This window comes from Frieseomelitta varia, unplaced genomic scaffold (genome assembly GCF_011392965.1).
Source record: "Frieseomelitta varia isolate USP_RPSP 00005682 unplaced genomic scaffold, Fvar_1.2 scaffold_330, whole genome shotgun sequence".
Classification (NCBI taxonomy): domain Eukaryota; kingdom Metazoa; phylum Arthropoda; class Insecta; order Hymenoptera; family Apidae; genus Frieseomelitta; species Frieseomelitta varia.
The window spans coordinates 137,215-164,163 of NW_025110069.1; the positions used below are offsets into that span (position 1 = coordinate 137,215).

At 41.6% G+C, this 26,949-nt stretch overlaps 1 protein-coding gene across 1 annotated transcript in view; it reads left to right on the forward strand.

Moving 5' to 3' along the window:
• Positions 1-26,342, forward strand: part of LOC122530136 (neuronal acetylcholine receptor subunit alpha-7-like) — a 54,457-nt gene extending 28,115 nt beyond the window's left edge. Inside the window, exons 2-3 of the mRNA XM_043656820.1 lie at positions 23,927-24,177; positions 26,229-26,342. Coding sequence (XP_043512755.1) covers positions 23,927-24,177; positions 26,229-26,342 — 365 coding nt within the window. The remainder of the gene's footprint in view (positions 1-23,926; positions 24,178-26,228) is intronic.
• The last annotated feature ends 607 nt before the right edge of the window (positions 26,343-26,949 follow it).

A 26,949-nucleotide genomic window follows, 5' to 3' on the forward strand; every position in this document is an offset into this window, starting at 1 on the left:
TCTATATACACGATGTATCTCCGTTAAATCGTCGAACCGAACTGTACTCAGACATCTGGAAAAAATTCGGCGAAGCAGCGTATCAACGAAGCCACCACGAGGAATCCGATCGTTTGGATGGTCGCGGACAATCGCGAAGGTTAAAAGTTCCCTGCTCCGTGTTCCCGAAAAAAAAGGAAAAAAAAAGAAAAGAAAAAAAAATTCGTCGTCGCAGTGTAGAGAGGTGAATGGTGGAAAAAAGTAGTTCACCGCGCAGCAACGAAGGGTTTAAAGAAAAAGGACGGGCTAGCAAACGAGCAGGAAAAAAAAAGAGCATCGCTCGTAACAGGGAAGGTCTAATTAACAAATGTACAAAACCTTGTCAAGTCGGACGAAACCATTTCGTAGCGTACACTCACCACTCTCTCTCCATCTCTCTCTCTTTCTCGGTCTCTCTCGCTCTGTCCCCGTTTGCTCTTATCGCGGCAGACCAGATTTGGCGATTTCCCTCTTCATCTTTGTGGATTTTCCCCCCCTCGCGGTGAACGTTCCTCTTTACACGAGGGTGGGGGTGGAAAGAGGGGAGGTGAGGTTAGGGCGGTTGGGAGGAAAGTAGACTAACCCAAGGCAAGAAAGGGTTATGAGATGGACGAAGTATCATGGATTTTCCTTAGAAGATTTCGTGGTCGTGTTAACGGGGTCGCGAACGAGAACGGAAGCCGACAAGGAAAATTGATTCGATCTGGTGCAATGACGCGAGAGAAACTACGAAGTGAAATGGACGAGCAGTTACCTCCCCTTCCTTCTGACCCTTCTCGTGCTCGCTGCTGCGCTCGCTTCGTCTTTTTCACCGTGCCATTGCCGTGTGCTATACATTTCTCACAATCTTCGCTGTGCTCTCTCCTGCTGCGTCGAAGAAGAAAGTATCCCAGATATCGGGGAAATTTGGAATTGTCGGATCGCAGCGGATATTTGTGCGTCGAGAGGGACTGATCTGTTTCGTACGGGTGCTCGCCAAAAACTACTTTCGTTAAAAAACGAGCGGGATATTCGTTTTCCTTATCGTTGGTCGCGACCGAATTTTTCGGAAATCACTACAGCTTCGGCCAAAAAAAGTGTTCAAATTTTTCGCACGCCACATTTGTGTATTTTATCCTTCATACTTCATTGGAACACGTACATTATGCAAGTTTCTCTTTCGCGCGTGCGTTTGCAAATTGTCGGAAAAGGTAAATCTCGATTGTTTAAAAACGTTCGCCGATAACGAGGGAATGTATGCCGATTTGCTTTCAGATATTTCAGAGATTTATGGTACCACGGTGTTCCTCATCGCGCATTCGCACATTTCATTTTTGTGTCGCACGCACGCAGACACCGACGAAAGATACATACCTACGTGTTTGTACTACGTCGATAAAACGTACAATTTTGATAGGATTTGATGTTTATTGAACGCGGGTACATAGTAACCAATTTGGAGATCAAAGAAATTGCAACGATAAAAACGTACACACAGTATTTTTAATTATACGTAATTACTTTGCCCGGTTTATATAAAAATTAAACATTTGTTTAGTCACAACGATTTATTTCGATTACATTTTCTGGCTGGAAGGTGAAAAAGGCTCGCGAGTAAGATCTAAAACCTCCAAGAGAAAGAGAAAGAGAGAGAGAGAAAATGGGCGACTAGGTGTATGTCTTAAAAACCGACGAAATTCCGGCTCAACGGTCGGCGAAAAAACACCGCGAGGGGAGAATTTTCCTTCTGACATCTTTATTTCGTCACACATCTCTGAAACATTTGCTCGGACTGACCTAGATGTGTTCTTACGACACGGAAACTTTAGTTCTCTTTATAGTATTTCCCGTCCGCCGACCGGGAAGGAACGATTGCGGTCTCACGACTCGCGAGATATCTTCCCGAGTAACGTACCGTAATAGCATGGATTAGTGTTTCTTGTAGTTTCGCGGGGACAGAAACTGTTCGCGTTGCCGCGGGACGAGACACTGCCAACTGCCAACGCTAAAACCGCGCGATTATTCGCGAGATCGCTTTATCTGGGTGTTCCAGATTTTTCGAGTTTGGCCGGTACGCGCGTCTCTATGCCACAAAATGGCACACCGACCATCATATCATCGCGATCATTTATGAGAGAGACTTCGATGGAAAATATCGAAAAGTAAAGTCTGTTTAATAAAATTGGAGGGTGAAACAGTTGGATATTAAAGTTGGTTAAATGCCTTTGTAAAACAAAATTAATATTCGTGTTTATTGCGTTGATTGAAAGCTTGTTTGGAGCATTTCCACTTCAAGTCGAGAGAGAGAGAGAGAGAGAGAGAGAGAGAGAGAGAGAGAGAGAGAGAGAGAGAAACATCCACGTAGCACAGAATGAAATTTGCAACTCCTGCTCCGCCAGTATCATTTAATATCGTAGCATAGATCACTAACGGATTTGTTTCAACCAAAGCTAAATCCAAAAGAGCGTTTGATCCTCTTTGTCAGATCGTGCTGCAACTCTCGGAGGGGAAAAAAATGGCCCTGGATCCCGTATCTGGCCACTGTATATCCGTTCCTTCGATCTTTCATTCCGGTTGTTTGCACACCCTCGATAAAACTGGCAAACGCCGACAAAACGGCGAAATTTTACAGAACGCTGCGCGTTCTTTTGGAGGGAACTGCGAACGAATTCTCGCGGTTTAATACCAAACTAGTCTCGCGCTATTAGAGGAAGATGGAGTGTAACAAGTCGGAGAAAAATGATCTCACGGCAGACATTTACATTTTTATCTGGTCGTAGGTCTCCGGAAGATTTATCTCGGACCGTCCTAGATTCTCCCGAGCGTAATTTGGGAGGGAGAGGAAAGTTTCGTTTCCCTCGGCTTCCGTTTTTCTTGTACCATCGTAGAATGGTTACAACGTCGCGAGATAGAGAGAAAAAGAAAGAGAGAGAGAGAGAGAGAGAGAGAGAGAGAGAGAGCTGGCAAACAGAAGCCTCGACTGGTTTAACCGATAAAGTTCTGTAATAGCGTGGATTAGAGCTCCGAGCACTTCTCTCCTCGCGGGCGAACAAGAGTCTAGCCCACGACAATTACGGAAAGTGCCTGAATGCGCGCTCGCGTTCGTTCGGACGAATATTGGATCGCCAGATTTGGCAACTTTTACCCCTCGAGTCGGTAAAATATCTTGGACAACGTGTTTAAAACGACGTCGAAAAATCAAGCAACCGCGCGACAGAATCCGGCATCAGCGATTTTTTTCGTTCGTCCGATTTGTTTCTTCGTTAATTACCGGAATGGTCGGCGATCCAAGCAGAAACGCGCGAAAGAGATGAAGATTTTTGTCGACTCGTGTTACGCGAATTAATTTTCTCGGTTTTCTCGATGAAATTGATTCACGGAATATTTAAAAAAAAAAATACCGATTCATACCGCGCGCGTATCTAACGTTTTGTCGTTCCTTTATCGGCAGCTTTTGTTACAAAAGATACTCAAACGGCGCGATTCGGTTTTCAACGAGCGTGAACAGTTGCGAGAACGGCGATGTTTTTCACGGGAAAAATGTTTTCTCTCGATGAAATTTATATCGAAACCGTCCCCTCCCCATTCGCCGAGGCAACAGAGCTGACAGAATTTATATAAAGAATCGAAAACGTTTTCTGCGCGCGATAACTTTGCTAAAGACTTGAAACAAAGTACTCTCTGCTTCTTTCCGTCGTGTCGAGATCTCCGTTGCAAGACGAGGCATTCTATTCACTCTAACCTGATGGAGTTTTACGTGTAACACAGTGCATTCTCTGCCACGCGGAGAATCCATATTCCGTGAAATTGTTGCACGGGAGATGAGTAACTGAACGTTATCTCTGGCAACAGCGGGGGCGAATTCAATGGAAACTTTCCTAGTTATTCCCTCGAAAATTTAATTCCGAAAGAAAAAAGCTTGAGAGCGTATCCTCTGGCCCCTCCTTTCTTTGTTCCTGCGAGGACACAATGCATTTCACGAGCTAACGTCTGCAATTAAGACCCAAGAAATCCAGATTTTTCCCACGGCAGGAATCACGCGCGGACCAGAAAATTCTACGATCGTGGAATTTGAAAGTTGATAGACGCCGATTTAATTTCAGCTTTAATTTCAGAACGATAGATCGTGATCGCGATAGAACTAATTTTCAACGAGGGAAAGAGAGAGAGAGCGAGAGCAAAGGGCCCGAAAGTTACACTCGCGAAACTCGTCGAAAATTATACAGATCGACAATAGTAGACCGAGAACAATTACTTTCTGCGTCGCTTATCGAAGTAATATCGAGCCGCATGCGAAATGGTCGGAGAATGAGCAACAACGTGTCGGAAGTGTAGGTTGTTGCGTGCACACAGCGATCCTCAATGGAGACCAGAAATTAAATCACAAAATTGGAGTTGTATCGCGACAATCACAGCCGGGTCTCTGTAGATACTAGATTTTCGTTCGATGCTTTCAGGCGATACGGGGAACGTACGTGTCGCGTGTGTAAATCAAAACGTCCCACGCGTTTCAAAATTCAATCGCTTTAAAGTAATTAATGTACTATCGCGATAGTTTTCAGTGTGCTTCGCTGAAACGAACGATACCGATCGGATCTCGCGCTCGAAAAGGCGCGAGAGAACTCGGTGACCCGGCGCGTTACGAGGATAGAATATTTCGTTTCGTTTTCGATTAAACGCGTTCTATCAAGCCAGGTCCAATAAAGATGTAAACGTAATGCGAGAGATTAACTTTATGTCCCTGGGTAGGGAGTTAGACCCATAAAGTTGTAAAAAATATATGATTATGACAATTATACACTTGTACGGGGCGGAAAGAAAAACGAATGAATTCTATACCTTTGATTTGATGGAAATACTTGATGTGAAGAACTTGTCGCAAAATTGAATTTTGAGGTCAAAAAATTCTTTCTTCTTGCATTGTATTCTACTCACGAAGGTGAAGCTTTTCTAAAGAGCTTAATAGTTTTCTTGAAAAATGGTAAAAAAGTTTCTTAATCACTTAACATTGCGGACGCGTACGACTTTATGATTCTAATAGGAGTACCCATTTTTATGGTCTTGTACCCAGAAGTAATGAATCGTTTTTTAATACTGTACAAAATTTTATTTCATTTAAATTATTTTTTTAAAATTATTGTCATTAGACGTTCATTGGCAATGTTTATTAAAGTTGAAAAAAAACCCTTAATGATAATATAAGGCCGACATTGCAGGAAATCACGCTACTCGCTACAACTTTACTTGGCTACCAATCTTTTCGCGCAGTCGTCCCGACATCTCTTCACGCGCGTCATTATTATCTTCATCGCGTGTTCCCAAAAAAATGACAAAACGCCGACAGAAAGTTGCGGAGGAATATTTCAGCTGCGACAAGCCCGCGAAATCAAGGAGGATCGGAATCAATCTTGACGAACGTGTGAGAGGCAAAAGGAGGAAGAAAAATGCGATTTCATTCACGCGTGGAACTAATCGCACTAATTTTTTCGTGAATGCCCGGCATTCTTAACCACCTGGCTGTTCTCTGCTCTTTCCTGCTTTCCGCCTCTCTCTCTCTCTCTCTCTCTCGAGGTAAAGAACGCCTCGGTATTCAGGTTGGTGCATTAACGTCAGAAACAGGCGAGGCAATCCGTTTGCATTTCGCACGTAGGCGTCGTCGCACGTTCGACCAGCTCGTGGTGGCTCTGCTGTTGTTGGCCCTCCTCAAGGAAAAGAAAAAAAAAAAAAAAAGGAAAAGGAAAGAAAAAAGGAGCAGGCGTGGTGAAAAAGAGCAAAGAATAAGGTGGATATCTGGTCGCGGGGCTAAGTCGAGCCCGAAAATCGATCCTCGCCAGCCGGTCGTTTCGCGTCTCTTGGCGACTGTTTCGAAGCCACGGTGAAATATGGCACTAACGTTCTGTTCCATCGAGGATCGCCGTGCTCTTTTTTTCCATCCTTCGCTTTCGTCCTTTTCTCTCTCTCTCTCTCTCTTTCTTTCTTTCCTTCTTCTTCTTCTTCTGCCTTTTCGTTTTTCTCTTCCGTCGAACTGTCACACTCGCTTCGGCATCAGGGGAGATCAATTTCCTCCACCCGCCGGTGTAACCGGTGTAACCGATGGTGGACCACTGCTGCTCTGTTCCGGACGTTTTCGACGCTGTTGGTCAAAAAGTGTTGGTGTTACGCGGCCGCGACAACGGGCAAACTATCCAGCAATATTGTTTCGAGGTTTCGTGGAGAAGCGGCTGCCTATTTCTCCACTTTACCCTTTCCCAGTCCGTTTTTGGCGAACGTCGAGAAATCACGATGGTCCACGCGCGAAACGCTGCCACTTTCCCACGACAATTACCAATCTCTCCCAATCCTCTTTCTCTTGGAAAGGTCACGCAATCTCGCGTGATTAATAAACTGATAAAGCAAGTTACTCCGAGGTGATATCTGAGTGGTTTCCAAGTTACAAAACGCATCGAAATAATACGATCTTAATCCGATTAATGCGGCAGTGTTAGGAATCGTTGCGTTAAACGAACGCGTTATGGTTTTCGAATATTATATTATCAGCACGTTGCAGCTATCAACTTCCAAGGAGGTTTCTACGCGTTAAACTTGATGACAAGCTATTATTATCTTGATAATTTTAGATATTGATTACTGCGGAGGATCAATAGCCATTATGATGCGGTGGTTGATGGTCGTTGACAGTGAGTCATAAGGGATTTACGAGGCGGTATAAATTACAGAACTTTTGTGCTTTGTGTCACAAAGGAGAGAGAGAGAGAGAGAGAGAGAGAGGGAGAGAGGGAGAGAGAGAGAGAGAGGAGGGTGAGAAGGTTAAACCTCGTAGAAGCCAGATTGTAATCTTCGTTCATAAACGGTACTTTATCATCAACTTTCTTCCAACCTTTTTTTCGGCTAAGAACAAGATGTTCATCGCCATTTCTTTCGTCTGCCAACAATTTCTTCACAATTTATCAATGCGTGTTCAATTAGCAATTAACAGCGAATATTTAGCTTCTTAACGCTAACCGTACCATAACTTTATAATACCTATTCTTACCGTAATCGGTCATTTGACTGTTTACGAAATAAACGTTGTTTTTTGTAAGAAATGCAGATGTTCAGTTTACCGTAGGAAATAATGCACAGCATAACTTTTAAATAATTATTTTAAACAAAATAATCATGTATTTTCACTTTTATATTTAACGTAAACAGGAAATGATAGGAGCATAGTTTATTTCATTTAAAGATAAACGAAGGATGTTTTAGTTTTGTTAATTGCATCTTTTGCAGATGACGGGTTTCTTCTTCGCACACTTTCCGCAGACATATTTTTTTACAAATCATACAAGATTCAGTTGTTTTAGTTTTACATAGTATCGTAACTTTCTCTCCTTGATTTGGTCTTACAAATTGTCAGAATACAATCATTTGATTCGTAAATTATCGTCGAGAAACATACCGCATCATTCTTCCTCGCTTCTGCAAGTATAATTATATCGATAATTTTCTTTCGTTACTCTGAATAGTTTCAACTAATGTCACACTTTTTGTTAGAAATTTTGGCGCTGTTCAGATCTTGAGTCGAGTTCGGACGATAAATTTTTCTCAATAAAAACAAAAAAGCAAACAGAAGGAAAGAAGAGAAATTGAAAACTGATTGATCGATTAATATAAGAAGATTTTCATAAATGAACAGAAGAAGTAACAACGGGACGTATAATTTTAAATTAAATTTTGGAATCAGTCTCTCGACCGAGCGTGGTACGGTTAGTGACAAAGAAACGCGGTATTTTGCATAAAATACACGCACGTGTATTTGTTATTTATGTGCGAGGAAGCAGAAATGTCATTGAGAACAAGATTCTTCGGAGTTGAACGAACAATCCATCGAATTTCCTCCGAGGTTAATTTCTTCGCCGGAGGCGGAACAAGCGCGAAAGCCCACGACGTTTGACTCGTAACCGCACAATGGAGGCCGGCAGTTCCGCGCGAAGAGGACGCGAGATTTTTGCTCGTCAAGTTGGCAGCCATCTTTGGCTGCTAACTTTGCTCCTTCGAGTTCTGACGATCCGCTGTTAGCCAGCCGAGACCACCACTCTTTGCAAACATACGTATGTTCTCATCCCTCTCCGCGCAACTTCGTTTATTGCCCTTAGCGGTGCACTTAGACGCGGCGATACAGTTCTACGTGTTTAACCGTCTTTAGCCGTTACTGTTCCAAGTTTCCAAGTGAAAAGCGAGCCTCGCAAACGAAGGCTCGCGAGAGAGAGAGAGAGAGAGAGAGAGAGAGAGAGAGAGACCTTACGAAATCGCCTCACTCACTCATTGGTGAGTCGCTGGTTTCTCGATTAGGCTATTTGAACCAACAACCGAGGTAAAGAAATTCCCACCCCGGTTCTAAACACCAGCGTGTGCACACAAGGAGCATCGAATGTGTATCGAGTAAACTCGGATTTTAATTAAATCCAGCCTTAAACGCACACTCCGACGAGTTGGCTCTGGTGTATTATTCCTGGTGCTTTAGCGTGCACCTGTCATACGTGTATTGGTACGCGCGACGCCCCGATGTTCGTTCGTTTACACGTGCGAATGTTACTTCAACCCGTTACTGCCACGGAAATGCAGCGTCGAAATTGCATCGAATCGCGATCTTTCCTCTGGCGATCAAACGAGATTATGGTCTTAAAATGTTAATACCAGTAGTGGCTGTTGCGTGTGATCGTTAACTCGGGACGAGTTGAAAAAGCGATAGCAAATACTTGTCTTTGCAGTTGTCACTTTTCAGAGGATGGCTTAAATATTGAAAATTCCCCTTCACGTTACATCACCGATGTGAACTTTGTGAATGTTTCGAGCGATTTTTATTCATCAAACACGTAGCTGAGTTTATTTTCTTTGTACTTGAAGATTTTAATAATTTCTCGCAACAAATCTGTTTCTGTCACCTGACTTAACACGCTATCCTCTTTTTTGACAATGTTTCATTCAATGGTTCAAAGATTTTTGCTACAACTTACGCGCGACACTCCGTCGGGGTGATTCACTCACAAGGACAAAAAAAAAAATTACAATAAAAAAAGCAGCGCACGAGCGCTTGGAAATTTGCAAATATGTAATTCTTCGTTAATCGCATTAGAGAACAATTAGGTAAGCTTCGATCGATACCATTTGGTCAGAGACGGTTGTAATACCTTGAACTACGTTTCGAGTTGGATTACGTTTAATTCTTGCTTATTACGTAAAATTGGAGATACCACGGAACGCTCCGGAATTAAATAATTTCACTCGGATTCTGCTGTGATTCCTCGTTAAAAAAACAGTGAAACAGATGAAATCTTCTTCGGCGAGGAGACAATCGAACGCACATACGGAAATTCGCGGAGCTATGGAAACTTTTGTATCAGCTTTTAAGCCACTGGTGGACTCTCCAAGAGGAGAGAGTTTCAGGCAAAAAAAAAAAAAAAAAAAAAAAAAAGAAAAAAAAAAGTCAAAAACCAAGTCCACGCATCTTTTCCATTCAGAACATAACTAAAGACTATTGAAAGAAATCCCTAAATCGCTAGTTAACAATTTATCGACCGAGTCATAACGTTGATTTCCTATCGTCGAGACGGGAGCAAAATTGTACACATGACAATTTTTTGCAAATGCCTTTATTTAATAGAAAAATAAACATTTTTTACTCGAAACTAGCAAAAATAAAAAATTTTATTTGAATTTTACAAAAAAGTTAAACTTTATGAAAAATGAAATATATTTCACAATGTAATCGCAGAAATAAAAATTCAATTCGTATGAAATTGTTAAAATGTTTAATTTTGAGAAATCAATAATTTTGCTTAGTACGATAGGGATTAAAACAATTTTAGAAGAACTATATTACTGCGCACGGCATTCATACGATGCCTAATTGGCGTCATTCGTAGATAAAATGTTAGTCTGAAATAGTTTCGTCTCTTGCGCGATACCGTCTCCTTTTACAATTACGTTACAATTTGTTTACCGTTCACATTGAGATTTTTAATTTATCGGCAACTCGAGGAAATCCTCTTAATATCTGAGCTAAAGTCTCTAAATCCCTTCCACGTCCTTAATTCAACGCAAATCCGACGAATCTGATCAAACATAAATCACCGGGGAACGAAAATTTGCGCTGCAAACAATTTTCTATTCACCCTGTGAAATCCTCTCGTTGAAAATTCACCGTGTTGCGTCGTAAACGCGAAACTATGTATCTACTTTCGACGAGAGTCAACCGATTATCGCCACTTTCTCCTTCTTCCTTTTTTTTAAAATAATCTTTTAAACAATTTTTTAATATCTCGTTTGCGTCGGACGAGTTAACGCCCGGGTACGGACAAAAGTGGGAAAAGAACGAACCGAGAATATCCACCGTGGAAAGGTGTTTCTGCCGCAGTTAAGGGGAACGTATTACGGAATTTAATTTGCCAGGTTTTAACCAGCCAACTGGAAGGAACGCGATTCGCTCCTATATCTCTTTCCCCGCAATTCCGGAGAAAGAGTTTTGCGTTTCTTTGCTTAATTACTGTAATCGCTACTTTGTTGTTGCTGTGCCGTGGATGTGAATAACGAAGGAAAGCGAGGAAGGGAGTTGGCGAGCGAGGAAATTGCGCCAAGGGGAAGGAAACGCGTGTTGCAGAGTGCGACGTAATTGCAATATCTCGCAGCACTACGCGACGCATGGTTACACTTATTATATTTAGTCACGAGCGATTATGCATCGACCACCGTTTTCTTTCAGCGTCGAGCGGTTTCTTTCGTGAACCGCCAAATATTGTTCCAAATAATCCGGATCGATTCGCGAGGCTTCATCGGCGATTAATCGAAACCAGAACCGAAACGACTTTGTTTAAGAGGATCACGTTCAATTGGCAATTCAGCGTTTTATCTCTCTACACAGCGAATGTTTACTCTGGCTTGCTTTGCCTTTATTCTCGCGTGTCTATCTTTGCGCGAGATTATTCTACCCCTGCTGCATAGCCCGTTGTTCTTCTATGTGCAAGAAAACTGTATCTAGCTCAACTATTTATAGTGCTTTCGTTCCAATCTACATATAACACGCCTGACGTAATGTCATTTGTTGATAGGTACGTGACACGTCGTGAAAAAGAGAAATCTCTCCTAGCACCAGTCTAATTTTCTATTTCGCGTGGAATTTCCGAAATGAAAGAAAAACGTACGTCTCTCGAAATAAACAGAAATGATGATTGAAAGACGGAGTAATGACAAAAAATTCGAGTCTGAAAGTGAACCTGCATATAACACGCTTGACGTAACATCATTCGTTGATACGCGACACGTCGTGAAAAAAACAGAAATCCTCCTTGCGCCATTCTAATTTTGCGTGAAAACGCAACGGACGTTCTTTTCCGAAATGAAAAAGAATGCACTTCTCTCAGGGTAAATGGAAAAAGCGATTGAAAGACAGAGTAATTGACAAAAGTTCGAATGTAAAAATGAAAAATCGAAAAAGTATGAAGCCACATTTATTCTGAACCTATTGGTTGGAGATACTTTACGATCAATTTTTCTCGAGAATGAAAACTGCATGGAGCATTAGGGCCACATGCTTGCCGCACATTAATCTTCCATGGACGTTGATGATCAAATATTATATAAATTATATAATTATTTATTAAATTTATTAAATTATAATATTATATAAATTATATAATTATTTATTAAATTTATTAAATTATAATATTATATAAATTATATAATTATTTATTAAATTTATTAAATTATAATATTATAAATTATATAATTATTTATTAAATAATATAAATTATATAATTATTTATTAAATTATGTAATATTATAGAAATTATATTACATATGTATGTGTCGTTACTCATCGAGGAAATTGGTCGTTCGGTCGAAAGATGATCAAGTCATATCTTTCGCGTCGATTAGGCAATCTTGCAAATGCGCTTGACACGTACACGGTGGAAACACAGCGGCACACAGCGATCTGTGGTAAAGTGGCGGTCGGTGATAAAAATTCAAAAGCAATATCCGTGGCCGCAGGGTGAAATCTTCGCCAGGGTGCGCCGCGGCGGCGGCGGCGGCGTTGAAAAGCGTTCAATGATTTATTGTTGCGAAGATAGAGCCGTGTCTACGACAGCAGTAGGAAGTCATCGGGAAAAGAAATTTCGGGGATACAACGCCGGTAGCGAACGGAGTGTGTCGTGTAATATGTTACCGTCAACGGTCGGTAAATTGAAAACGCCAGTTGGCTGCCGGTCTGGTTGTTACCATACCATAAATGTAACACAAGCTCCAGTTTCGAACGAGTCGAACTTCTGAGGAGCCGATTTCCTCGACTCAATGATTCTCGAACGTCGAATGATAATTAACAACAATTGTACAATACAATACAATACCATTGTACTTTTGTATATTGTTTGTCCATTAATGTTTGAAATAGGCGCGACTTTTACGCGTTAAATGTCAGAGGACGACAGTTCCTTCGTAGTTCAAAATATTGGTGTAAATTGACAGTTTGATCGTCATTTTACGACGAATTTGTCAAATTATTATGGATACCTATAAGTAAGTTTTTTGACACAAAATTTTATTTTATTTTATTTAAGAGTTAATACAGTTTTAATCTATAATCTCTCTCACAAACTTTCTGTTCCCTTTTTCTGAAATAAGGATGTTTTTAAAGTAAAAATAAACAAGTCTTTCAGATTTTATACCGTCGGAAAGATTAAACTCACCGTCCATAAATTTTTTAAACCAACGGTGACGTGTTCTGGTATCCAAGGCACCAGGATAAACAGCATTAATAGCATTTGTAGCATTATGCTTTCGAAACTCGTAAAGCATCAAATGTCTGATACGAAATTTATCCATACGTTGCTCTTGCATTTTTATATAGGGTTCACTCCGATTTTTTTCAAAAATTAACAATAAGCACGCTAAATGTCAATATATTTAACTGGAATATATCTTATAATTAATTAAATTACTGTTCCTAGATGGCAATATTAAATTTAAAAAAAATGACATTACTTATCAGTATCCTTATGATGTTTCAAAAAAAATTTTCAACAAAACATGTTAAACTCATTTGCGCGAGAATCTTTGCTAAGCGTTTTGCAAACTTGGGTAAATTTTGTAACACGTAGAAGAAAGTTGGTAGATTTCTTCGGAAAAAAACGCGAAGGAGGAGAAAGAGACGTATTGTTACTCTGTTGGGATGGTTTAATCTCGTTCTAAACCAATGGGAGAAGCCATTTTTCCCTCCGAAACTATCGACGGGATCTCCTAAAACTAGAAAACTTACGAACAATCAAACGAAAATCTGCCGCGAAAGTGCATCGCGATAGACGAGCGTTCACGTCAATTCAATTCTTCCCAGAGCTGGAAGGATTGCCCTCCCTTTCTCTGCTATCAGAAAGGATGGACGTTACTTTTCCGCAACAGTAAATTCCGCCAAAGTTTCCGCCGCGAAGAACGAAATCCTAGAGATAACGGGTTTCTACGTTTGCTTTACAATTAAAAGTACTTTCGTGCCGAAATAATTGTACAACAGATGTAGCACATAGCTAAGAAACTGATAGATTATGGGAGTTCACCTGAAATTGAAATTTACTCTTTCGTATAAATGAAAAGAAATAAATGTGCGAATAAAAAGGAAACGAAGGAGATTCAATCACCTGTTTCCCTCCGACTTACTAAATTTTCAATTAATGGAAAAAGAAAATCTAGATCAGAAAATTTGACCAAACGCAGAAAGTTTCAAGCCAGAATTTTGATGCAACGATATATATCTGACTTGTTTGAAACTGGAGAGCGAAAATCTAGAGAGAGGTACAGTGATCAAGTCTCCGCAAAATTGTGACTGCTGCTGCAACTTTGTCAATTTAACGAACTTCGCGGAGTAATTAAATTTCCTAATCATTCTGGCTGGCGGATATCTCGAAAAGGATTTTAGCCGGCGATGATCGGGAACGCGCAGCTCTTTTTCCCCCGTTCGGCCAGAAACTTTCTCTCGTTCATTCGACAGGAAAATCATGATGCAACTTTCAGAAGCCGCCGAATAAATCTCAGCAACGTGGCTTTTGAAACAAACAGTTTCCCGTTGTTCCGGCGTGTTCGATTTGACAGACATTTTAAATAAATTTAGCTCGACTCGTCATAAAATTGCACATCAGTCAACTAGACGTGTTTCACAGTGACACGTGCTTCGTGATACCTCCAAGTTTATTATTACAAAAATAGCAGTCTGGAAATTTTCAAATGCATGAAAAATGGAACATTTTTTTTTCTTCGTTTTCACCAATTAAAAATTATCCAATTAGATTTATTTATTTCTGTTGTTTGTTTTATTTTGTTTGCCTCGGCGAACTGAATTCGCGATCGGTCCAGGAAAAAGTGTGCGTTTTATTTAGCCGGATTTTTCGCTTTTTCGGTAATCGTTTATCGTCCAATTAAACGAAACAACGAAAAGTATCGCTTTCGATGAAATCTCTAATCTGATATAAAATTCTCACCCTCGATCGTTCGATTTTTCATTCTTTTTCGAGTTAAATTTATATAAAATGGATTCCATGCATAATTCATACAACAACGATCGAGTTGTAATTGTTTTCGCTCGAGAGACGCCAAGCAAAATGAATTATCACGTTTGTTTGAAAAAATTCGCGACGAGAATTTAAGAAAAGATCGATGCGCGTTTCATTTGTTGCCGCGTAAAAGTAATTCGTTCGACGAGGTGTTTAAATTTTTATTTGCATGAAAATATTTGTTAAAAAAAAAGAGAAACATTACCGTAGAGATCTGAGAAAGTTTCACAAAGAACCATGTTCCCCGTTGCGATTGCATCAAAGAAATTTTACGTTCTTCGCTGTCACATTTACGTAACATTTCGCCATAGAGAGGAGTCGCTTTCACCTTGCGCGCATTTACATCTAAAATAACTGAGATTTACATCAAAACGAAACGGTCGCGTAAATGCATTTTCCTTCACTTGTTCGCGTTAACTTCGTGTTCTTTTTATAGTTGATTCTCGAGCATTATAAAGTAAATTCACTAGAACTACTAGAAGTGGTCAAAACGACCAATTTATAATTTTTCAAAGTACAATTGCAACGCAGATTTGCAACGTTGGATAATTTTTATAAAACACACGAATAAAGGTTTGTGTCCTTTGTTGCATTGTAAACGTTGCACTCTAATTCCTTCAATGCAATCTTTGCGGTGGTTCTAGTTCTCGAATTCACGTGACTGATGGAACGAATTTACAATAAATCATAATTTATCTTCAATACATTGTAAATTAATAATTTGTTCTGCAGTACAGTTCTGAACGAAAGTTTATCCCTTTCGCTTTTTCTCTGAAATTAGATTGTTCCATCGTGTATTTGCAATATGAGATTTTCTACTGCATTTTCCTACAATAGGTGTTCGTGAAGAATGGATCATTTGCATTTCTTTACTCGAATTTCTTCATTTATTACAGTCGTTCGTTCCCTTTTTATTGGAGATATGCATAAACATAATCTTTCTCAATTGTGCCAGACTTCGAAAAGTGGAAAAAAAAGTTCAAATTAAAAGATATCTCTTCCTCTTCAACGTGTTATTATGGAATCAAGAAATACAGGTTGGAGAAGTTTGAAATATCCTACAGATTTCAAGAGACGTACGTGATGTCCTGGTGAAAATTCTTCCGGGACTCCCGTGAGACCGCTATGGCTCTCAATGTGTTGAAGATAACACGGTCACGTCAGACCATGTTTCTCGAGTTTACGATAACCCGAGGATATCTATTCGCTGTTTGTTACCGAAACCGTATGCAAGAACTTTCACGCGTTCCTTTATTTGTCGCGGTGAATTTACCTTCATTTCCACGTTCTTCTACCGATAAAAATGTTCTCCTTCCCCGACTGACTGACCTAACACAAAAGGCTAAAGAAGCGGTCCTTAAAATTGATACACTTTCTAAGACGATCTAGCCTTCGTAAAAAATTGTAAGATTTACTTTCAAGTTGCTAATAGCCCACACGAATGGTCGATGCGACTATAAATAATGAAAATTGAAAAGAAAAAAAAATTATTTTTTATTCAGAAAGAATTTCAGAAGGCAAAGAAGGAAACATTTGTTGATGCACGGTTGAATGTACGTTCATAGGGAATTGAAGATAGATGGCAAACAGAGAAAAAGAATTCTGCGAACATTGTAATCGACTTAATACCGAATTGTTATGAGAAAAAATACGTGGTGGCTTTGATGCCATTTCTTAGGGAAATATCGTCTGAGCGTATACACGTATACACATTTCGCACGCATAATTCTCAAAGCAAGATTACTCGAAATTAGTCAACTCGGCCTTCTTTGAAGTTTACAGAGTTATTCAATCTTCCACAAAGGGGATGAAATTTGTATCGCTGTTCACGAACTGTCTGCCGAAGGAGGAGTAGGGAAGGAAAGTCTCTCAGAAGGAGTGAAAGTGAAAGAAAATTATCGAGGGAGAAAACTCAGATTGCTAATGAGATAATTCAAGATGTCTTTTTCCATTTAAGTCAAACGCGATACTTGACGAAATGGCGGCTGAAAAGTTCAAAGAAACTGTTGTTACGGGGGAACAAAAGGGTGAACGATGCCCACGCGGTGCGCTGGTCGGATGGAAGTAAACGACTTCTTTTACCTGCTCCTTAATTGAGCTTACCTTCCGGAAAAATACGTCGCGGACAACTAGCCAGGCCATCGTGTGTGGTCGGAGTAACACACACAAGCTTTAAATCAATTTCTTTCTTTGGAGTGCGGTTTTCACGCTACAACTCCATCCGTAACGAGTTCTGCGGCCTTGTAATCAATTTAAAGGCGGCGTGCCGCGCCGCGCCGTAGAGAACACTCGGCGCCACATGTGTACACGTTCCCTGCGATTTCTTCCTCCTATCCAGGTAGCCTGGTATACGTGTTTCCTTATTTCTCCCGACACCGCTAATTCTCAAACAGTGACAAAACGTCGGGGAAAATTTACTCGGTGGAATTTCCTACGCTTTACGGCAACAAACCGCAATCCCCTGATGAAATTAAATCTTTCGATTTTCCGATTTTCACTGGTCTATCCTTTGCTGACAAACACCTCAACGCTGTCCTTCAAAGCCGAGCTGCTGAGTCTCGTCGTCGAACGCTCGGAATTTGCGCTCTTGAATTCTCTTCAAACATCGTACCTCCGATATCCAACGAACGTTCTTCCCGTCGCGTCGTGATTCAACACTCTAACGTGACGCGAAGCTTTTCTCTTCTTTAAATCACACTCCTTCTTTTCCACTTCTCGTTCACTCTCTTTCACTTTGTTAAGGACAGTTACGATGATTGTGGTGTCGATCGTGGTATCTCTGTTTATACTATCCCTTTGGGGTTCGAAGGATCACTCACTGATGTGAAATATGAATAACTGTGATGCACTTTGCGTTGATTTTATTATGCAGTAAGATTCTACTAGACACTATTGACTGCCGTTTGGTTTCCTTGCAACCTCCCTTAGCGAATGCCGTTTAACGGTACTACAGATAACATCTGTCGATTCTTGCTTGAATCAGAAATGTCACAAAATTTACACAAAAACGGTATCTTTAATAATTTCCGAGATATTTGACATCATATATTTCGCACTCCTAACTTCGAGGGGCTTTCACCTCTTCCACATTGACGATTAAAAAAAAAAAAAAAAAATATACGAGTCAAATATTTTTTCGAAAACTACATTTATGCAAAATTTCATTAAAATCGGTGAGTCACACTTTGATATATTCCTTTGCAAGTGGTCAAATTCCTAATTCACCTAATTCACGTACCTTTGGCCTTGACACTTTCGTTTCTTTTTCTTTTTCTTCTTTTTGCAATTGGTGGCAAGTTCGTCGATAATGACGATGTTGTAGTTGAGAATTAACTGCAATTTTCATTAACGTTCAATCAATTCTGAGGAATTGTGCATCGCCGTTGGATAGATTTGAGCGTGGTATTAACGATTCATTAAAAGCAACAACCGGAAATGGCGTGTTACTGGCGCGGCGTGTCGAGGCAGGGGCGGTCAGCAGCGTGCGACGAACTTCCGTGTGACGTTGCGTGACAAGCTGCCCCGTTAACACGTGCTAAACGGCCGTGAATGAACGGTTCCGTCAGGGCGGTTCGCTTTCTGTCGCGAAAACGTTTGCCCCGGACTCAATTAGCATGCTCTCTACCAGTCGCAGCCGACAGACAACGAAACGATAATACAGTAACACAGTCGAGTAATTTCCGGCCGGGCGGCCGCTTAAACCGCGCGTCGCGGTTTAATAAACGAATTTTGCGAATATAGACGGCCACGGGATTATCGTTCCCGCGATATTCCGTTCAGCGTGAATTTTAACGAAGCGAAGAGCTTCACAGCCTTCGACGTTTCGGTCCGATATCTACATTAGCCGATACCGATCCCTTTCCTCCCGAAATCGCGGTTGGATCGAGCGCGATTTCTTTCGAATCTTCCGCGTGTACTTTGTTTATTTTTGTGATTACGCCGGCAAGTTTCGCGGGGCATTCGGCGTTCCCAGAAAATTTTGTAAAAATTGTCACAAAGAAAATTGGCTACAACATTGGCGGGAAGAAATATTAGTAGAAACGTGACTAAGAAAGTTACAACATTCCGCGATGGGTGCAAAGGGAAAGCACATCTTTGCCTAAACTGTTTTAACTGATTTAACCTATTAAAATTATTATTGCATTATTATATACTATATACTATACTATATAATGTGTAGTATGTAACATCAATAAAAGCAATAGTCAGCTACTATTCTTTCCTGTAATCTTAAAGTTTCTCAATTTTTAATGCATGTGTACTAATTTTGCTCCGTCGGTCACCAGTGACCGACACGGCACTTGACGTGTTAAAACACGGATCTGTCCGGTACATTTCTGTTGTTAGGTTTGTCATTCGCGAAGGTTTCATCAAGTGTGAATCGCGTCTGAGATCGAGAGATTCACTTTCGCTGAAAATATTAAGGAATTCTTCGTTTCTCTAAGGAAAATGTGCACGCTTTTCTCAACGTTTTCCGAGCGAACGTAACACCGGCGAGACAAGCCGAGACGTTTCCGGGTGAGTTCTCTGGAAAATGCGACATTTCCGTGGCTGGTGGTCCGTTGTCATACGCCGGGGAACATTCTCGAGCGAATCAAACGCCGCTTCCATGCACAGCGAACCGACACGAAGCAACCGATTTTTGGAGAAAATTATTGGCAAACGCTTTCTTTCTGGCGTTGCCGTTGCGGGATACAGCCCGATACACATTGCTCGTTATTTTCTATCCAATCGGACAAAAGTGAAATATCACCAGAAAGCCAAGACCATTTTTTGCCGACTTGTTGTCCACAGGATTAACTGGGCCTATGTACGAAACGTATGTACGTTCGGAGGTTCGAAAACTTTTTAATCGGTCTCTCTCTCTCTCTCTCTCTCTCTCTCTGGTCGGGAAAAAAGTTCAGCCTTCAATCCTGGCTTCGAGCAAACCTACAAAGTGTACACTCTCGCGAGGGGAAAAAAATGAGAAAAAATATCATTTTGTCGCTCGCACTGGCGAGATACATATTTCGCTGTGCGAATTATATCGGGTCATTCGCGTTATCGCGCGAATTATGCAGTTTAAACGACGGGACGGGGGAAAAGTGTCGGAAGAACGGAATTTCATTCAGTCGAGAAAAATGTAAATTTCACGTTCCGCCCGATGGCTCTGCTGGCAAGACGAAGTCGAACTATCGCCAGTGTTAAATGCTTCGTGTTTGAAAAATTACGGCTCGAGCGTTTCTTCTGGCGTATCTTCCAGGAAAGTTTCCAAAGTTTTCGCGAACGTTTCGAGCCGTCCCCCGCGTAAGATTTACCGTCTCAATTGCTCGCAACCAGTTACCTTTCCACGACGTACGAGATCCTCTGCTAGTATTTTTTTTCTTTTTTTCTTTTCTTTCTCAAGGTGTTGAAAATATCAAGTTGCACAGGTACATTTTTCCGACGAAACCATACGAGGGACCATACGTAACGTACATACAGTTGCAACGCGCGATCTTAGCATTCCACGGTGATATAGAGTGGGATAATCCGAAAAACGGATGCATAAATCCTCCGTGCATCACCGAATCCATTTTTCTTTCCCCCGATATGCTTAGAGGAACGTTACTCTCCCAGTTGATCTTTATTTACGCCGGCGGCGAGAAATATGGAACGGTTACGTCTCTCTCTGTTGCCGTCTCGTAACTCATTTCCTCGCGAGTCCGTTTCGCGGTACAGAAAAATTCACGGCCCTGCGCGGGTAAAATCACGGTGCAATAAAAATGTACACACACGCGCTTGCTTGCAAAGAGCCACGATTTTTCTTTCGCGTGAAAATTATTAGACAATTTGTGACGGCAATCTCGTTCGCGCCACGTTTCAACCAACCATTTCGCGAGTTTTCACTTAAACTGGTCGGTCCCGCTTCACCCCGGTTCACCCCGTTTTTCTCTCGCTTCGTCTCGATTAAAACGACGTCGCGAGTTTCTCCGACGAGCGAACTTTCGAGATAATTCATCCGGAGGCCGACAAATAAAATCGGTGAAAATCGCTGCAAATCGCTGCCACTACGAACCGGCACCGGGTCAGCGATTTCTTTCTTTCTTTCTTTCTTTCTTTCTTCGCGAGCCGAGGGTTGTTTCATGGGGTTCTCCTAGCGATTCCTCGACACGCGCGCGACTCCCCCGATCTCGGCTGGCTATAAATCTCGAAGCGTGTGCGAACAACTCGCCTATGAATTCCTAACCAGTCCCACCCAGGGGAACATCTCTCCGTTATTTCTAATCGAACCTATGTATAAACCTGTATAAACATGTAATGGTTTGACGCTGATAAAATCATCTGGTTAAATGCAAATCTGTGGATATTATATTCTGAGCGATCGTCGATAACTCCAAAACTCTGATATTTCCTGCCCTGATATATATGTATGTATGTATGTATGTACGACGAAGAAAAAAAAAAAAATTTGTCTGCCGTTCATTTCCTGTTTACTAATGCCGGCATTTATGAAACGCGTCTTATGAAATATGATCGTGTTAATGAAAATGGGTCGATTGCAGCCCATTGTTTCGTCCAGTGGAACGGCGCATTCACCGTTGAACGGAACGGACTTCATTCCGCGGTAAAATTATCGGCGTGAAAATGGTTCGATTCCGATAATGGCATTTTTTTTTCTCCTCTCTCTCTCTCTTTTCTCTCAGAGAAAGGCAGAAACCATGGCATCGTTCGTATCCCATTAACATTTATCCTATATTTTTTTTTCTTTTTTTCTTTTTTTATTCCAATACAAACGCGCTCACAAGTCTCCAACTTTACACTTTATACACGTCGTGCTTTAATCTCAGTGACGTTCGAATATTCGTTCCGATATTAAAAAGAAAGAGGGCGGGGAAAGGGAAAGGAAATGAAAATTTCGAAAACGGAGCGCGGAACGCGCGTTGAACGACGACCCGGGAAAGAATAAATCTATGAAACAGCAAGGAACAAGAGTGTTCTCGATTCGAGGCACTTTTTTCCCCCCCTCTTCCTCCCGAAGTTCTCGTCGATTTGCAAAGTCGCAGCCTGTCCTGCAGAACGATGCAAACTCTCGGAAGCAAGCTTCTGCTCTTTAACTGGCTTTACATATTCAATTCGCATTCGTGAATCCAATTAACGGGGCACGTTCTCCCGAAACAATGAACGGCAAATGTTTCGCTGTTTAGTCCGGCTGTGTCCCATCTTGTTGTTTGGCGCAGTCCGGAACAGAAACGAAAAGAAAAAGAAAAGAGAAGAGAGAAAGAAGGAAACAAGTTTGTCGAATTTATAATTTCCCGCGGCGATCACGTAGAAATTTTCATTCGTAAATTATTTCGAGCATATTCGACCAGCTGTTCCGAATTCGAAATGCTGTCGAAAAAAGTGTGCGCGTTGCAACGTCCAACGAAATTGGACGGCACTGTAACGAAACGAATCGAGTCGGGTCAAATCGAGGCTACTCGAAATTTAGATCTCGCTTTAGCATTCCAATACCGGTTTCATATCGAAACGCGAAACGTGCGTGCATACGCGATGTCGGTCGTTGGGCGTGTTGTAATCGCAAACTCGGATATGCTAACGATAAAGTACGCTCGCCAATGTAGCGTGCCAAATGCAACGACGTATCGGTGATGCGAGGAATTTTCCCCCCTTCCTCGTGGATGGGAATGGGAATTCTCTCGTGATTCGAATCGCTTCCGAAAGGGTTCTGCTTCAGAGGCAAAACACTGATAACGGAAGACGTGCACGTACATTCTCTCTCGTACGTACAATCAATCGTTGCGTTAGCCGCCGATACGAGAGCAAATCTTGAAACGTTTACTGTGGGTCATCGGAGAAACTGAAGCGAAAAAGTTGCTCAAAGTTATCGCAAAAATTTCGATCACTGGTCGCTGATCGCTCGTGCAATGTTTCCTTACTCGCGAGATTCTTAGAGTCTAGTCTTCTTAGAGTAACCGCGAAGTATCGCGTCGGCGATTTCTTTAATAACGAGCCGTTTCACGGGACAGGATATCGAACGTTGTGTGTGTCGTTCTGCGAACGAGCAACAGGAAAAAAAAAAGAGACGAGAAAGAGAGACGGAAAATTGGCAAGTGCCAAGAGGGATGAGAGAGAGAGAGAGAGAGAGAGAGAGAGAGAGAGAGGAGGATGGAGATGTAGAAAGTGAGATTACGAAGTTGTATATTCGCGAAAAGTAGCGCGAAACTTCACCGTAGGGCGAAGACTCGTAAAAGCGACTGAACAGGGAAGAGAGCGGGGGTGGGAGGGGAGGGAGAGCAGGGGATAAATCGAAAAAAGATAAATGTTTTTTTAACAGACTCGACAGAAATTTGTATCATCGTTTTCTCCTTTTTTCTTTCGTTTTTCTTTCCGTCGACACGAAGCGATACGTCATCGATAGGACGAGGGCCAGTCGTCGATAAATACGTAGGTCTGCGAACAAAATCGTCCAGTTTCCCCCTTACGATATTCGACGATTCGAGTGTGAATTTCCACGCGGTATGGACTCGCAATCTTGTACAACGTCGAGAAAAGATACCGGGAATTTTTTTTCTTTTGAAATGTTACGCATTTTTTTTTTTTTTGTTTTTTTGTTTGATCTCGTCTCGATACACGTGGCCGTTGTCGTACAATTGCCTTGTCCTGACACGTTGACTCGTGACACGCAGCTTTTAAACAGGACGAAAAAGTCAATGTCTGTTTCTATTCACAGGTCGATCGTAAGCGTGCGAAATTCAAAGACTCACGGATATCTGAAGACACTTGTTTCTGCCCTTTCTTTTTCTTTTTCTTTTAGCAAAAGTATTCTACAAACTAGAATTCTATACATGTTTTTTGCATTCCATATATATTTCTCGTTTCTACATTCTTGCTTGAAAAAGCGAGCGATGTAGGCTCGGAACATGTACACTTTGAACCACGCCGACTAACATTCCGTGTTCCACGTACGCAAGCTCTCTACAAAATTCTTATATCTAGTTGACACACAACTATTTCCAAACAAGACGATACATAAATAAATACCACGAACGAGAGTCCTCATCCTCGATTTCGTCTGACTGACAGAGTTCTCAATTGTCAGATCTCTGCCTTCTTACCTAACGTGATTGTTACTTGTTGAAAAAAAAAAAAGAAAAGAAAAAAGAGAAAGAGAAAAAAAAGAAGAAAAAGTTAAAAAAACAAAAAGAAAAAAAAAGAAAAAACAAAAATATACTTTAAACTCTCTCTCGGTGAGTAATTTCGGACAAAGGGAGACGGAAGAATGTGAGCGTGGACCGCGGAAGGACTCGAGACTCGACGAGGCTAGTCGGGGGCTCAAAGTGGCTTAAAGATCGTGGTTGCACAGAGATGACTGAGTATAAATGATAATTGGTCAGGGCTGGTAAACGGCGGTTCACACGAGAAACGACTGCTAAACGACCTGCTGGATACGTACAACGTGCTGGAGCGTCCGGTTGGCAATGAGTCCGAGCCCCTCGTGTTGAGCTTTGGCCTTACACTAATGCAAATAATCGACGTTGTAAGTTTTCAACAGCAACTTCAAAAGTTCCTCTGTACAGAACGCATAAAAGACCTTCTCTCTAACGTAACACGCACACCGCACACAGTACCGACAAGTCTCAGCCGTGTATGTGTAATGTCACACCGAAAAGGAAAAGTGTGCTCGTTTTATCGAGGTGCGAGTGTTAAGTGAGTTGCAATAGACAGAACGTCCTTTCTGCATCGCTTTCTTCTTGCTTCCAGTAGCACGAACCAGTTTTCTTGACACTCTTGTTTTTTCTTTGCATGCCGTCTTTCTCTCGTATTTCGTTTCACGATTGACATCTTGCGATCCTTGCATGAATTTTCTCTAATTAAGAAGAAAATTGTATTCGCTATATATATATATATAGAAAAATACACCTTTGGACATCGATCCGATGAGAGAGCTTCGATTCCAAAGTGTATACATACGTGTATACATACATCGTAGCATCGAAAATCGTTCGATAATCTAACGTTCTTTTTCTCTGCTTCTCTTTTCTAGAATCGTTTCGAAAGGTTTTTTTTTTTTTAGATAGAGGAAGGATTCGAGAGAGCCAAGGGGACACGACGTCGATACGTAATTACGAACAAAGTCAAACGACAGAGTCTCGCGTTTGCGAGGAAAGAAAGCCAAAAAGGAAAAAAAAGAAAGAAGTAATATGGAAAAAGGAAATTCCTTGTTTAAACTGCCGTGTCAACGGCGGGAGGGACCAATGTACCCAATCGCGACCTGGTTCGTAATTAGAAACGTATCGCCGCGTCCTTTTTTTTCTCTTCGGGCCGAGAACGAAGTTTGTGTTGCCACGAAACGGGGCTTCGATAGATACGTGTGCACTCTGCATCCACACATACACACACACACACACATTATATATATATACACACATATACACATGGGGGGGAAGGAGAGAGAGTCACAGGCCGGTGGCGAGCAACGTTGCACACGCGCTTTTAAACATGCATCCCCATGTTCCTGCACGTATATACACACGCGCGCATCAGTGTGAAACGTACACGTAGATTCCGTGCATGCACACACGGAGGGAAATGACATTAAAACGAACACAAAGCCCAATCACCGATGTTACGACCAGTCACGTGTACAACCTGGATGTGTACAAGATGCATCGACGAAACGGGAAGTGTTCATTGGTGCTGCACTCGGAGGTCGCGAAAAACAGTAACACGCGCGCGATGCATCTACGCTCTCATCAATCATCGTCTAGACTTCACGCGTCAGTTTCACGGTTAGACCTCCCCTTGTAAATCATCGAGCGAAGGTCCTGTTAGTTTGGTCAATCGAACTTTTATTTTTTTTTTAATATTTTTTTCCACGTCCCTGCGTGCGATTCGATATATACACGCACGCGTAATGGTTCGAAGCAGGGAGGTTCCTAAATTTATTCGAGACGCACTCGAACATCGGGTTTCTGGACTCGAGTTCTTTTCTCGTTTCGATCGCGTTTCACCTTTTCGAGGTGATTATTTGCTAGAAAGCTAGAACTTTTCGCGCTGGTACACAATGCATGCGATATTGCGTTAGTAATTAATTCAGACGCGAAGACCGCGTGCGCAACATTTGTCGTGAAAATGATTTATGACGGACCGTGTAGAGTCACATGTACTAGATGGAAATAGGAAGCGCGGATAATGTTTCGAGCATCATTAGAAATGATTAGTAGAAGCTTCGGGGAAATTTCCGTTCAGACAGAGTACGTGGAGAACCTGCTGGTTTTACGTGTAATTAGAAGTCGGATTAAGCCGTGTCCTCTATTGTGCCCAGATTCGTCGTTCTATTTCAAGCGCGCACCCGCGTAATTACTTTGTAGATTTTGCTAATGCCGGTGCACACGGTTGTAACCTTTAAACGGTCGCGCTATACCACGTTCGATACCACGTTCGCGGGGAAGATGAATTTTTCAGAACTAATTACACATCACGCTGTCCGATTACTCTTTGTCGGTACAATTTCTCAGCCTCTCTGGACACATTGATATCGACCGTCATCATCCGCGATTATTATTTTTCGTAACGTACACTACGCGGATTAATTACGTACGATTTATTCGTATTCGCGAATTCGTATTCGCCCGACGATACAACGATTCACGTGGTTGAAGTTGCGCACTTCCCCTGAGTGCGAAACTCATCTAGAGTGGATTTCGAGCTATGATCGCATCGATCATTCTCGACAGCGAGAATCAAGCTCTCAGTCAATTTCGATACTCTCCGGTTGATAGTTCTCCGAAGTATCAAAATGTCGAGTAGTTTGGGATAAGTTTAGACGTATCTGGTTAATACATTAGCAGAGGAACTATTCTCCGGAGTGAATATAACGGCGGCAATTCTCCACACGCGCATCTCCAACTTAACGGATCAAACGGATCAACGAACGGCGGTGTGTATTTTGTTCCAATTTTGCGCACGTACGTACGTTTGGACACGCGCGTGCTATCGGAATATCGACGCAGTTATATGCTTAATATCGCAACAGTGTAAAAGTTTAATTGAATTCTCGAAACTAATAAATGATGTGCACGACCGGATGATAGATATTCGTGCCTGATGTATTTCGTTTCAAAATGCATTTTAACTCTTTAATGCTTTAATGCTTTAGTGCAGTTTAGTTCCTTCCTTTTTTAATCGTTTACTCCTAAACCTCGGTCGGGGTACATTAATTTTTCGTTTCAATTTATCTTCTATAAAGTAGCAATGGACAGAGGTCCCAGCAAGGAATTCGTTTCATAATTTTTCAAACGTTGCACAAATGGCTCGTGAAAGCGTCCCTGTCACGCATTACAACTCACATGCTTCGTGAATAACGAATCTCACGTCTATCGTGACAATTCTATCGCTTTCGAGACTTGACAAGTCC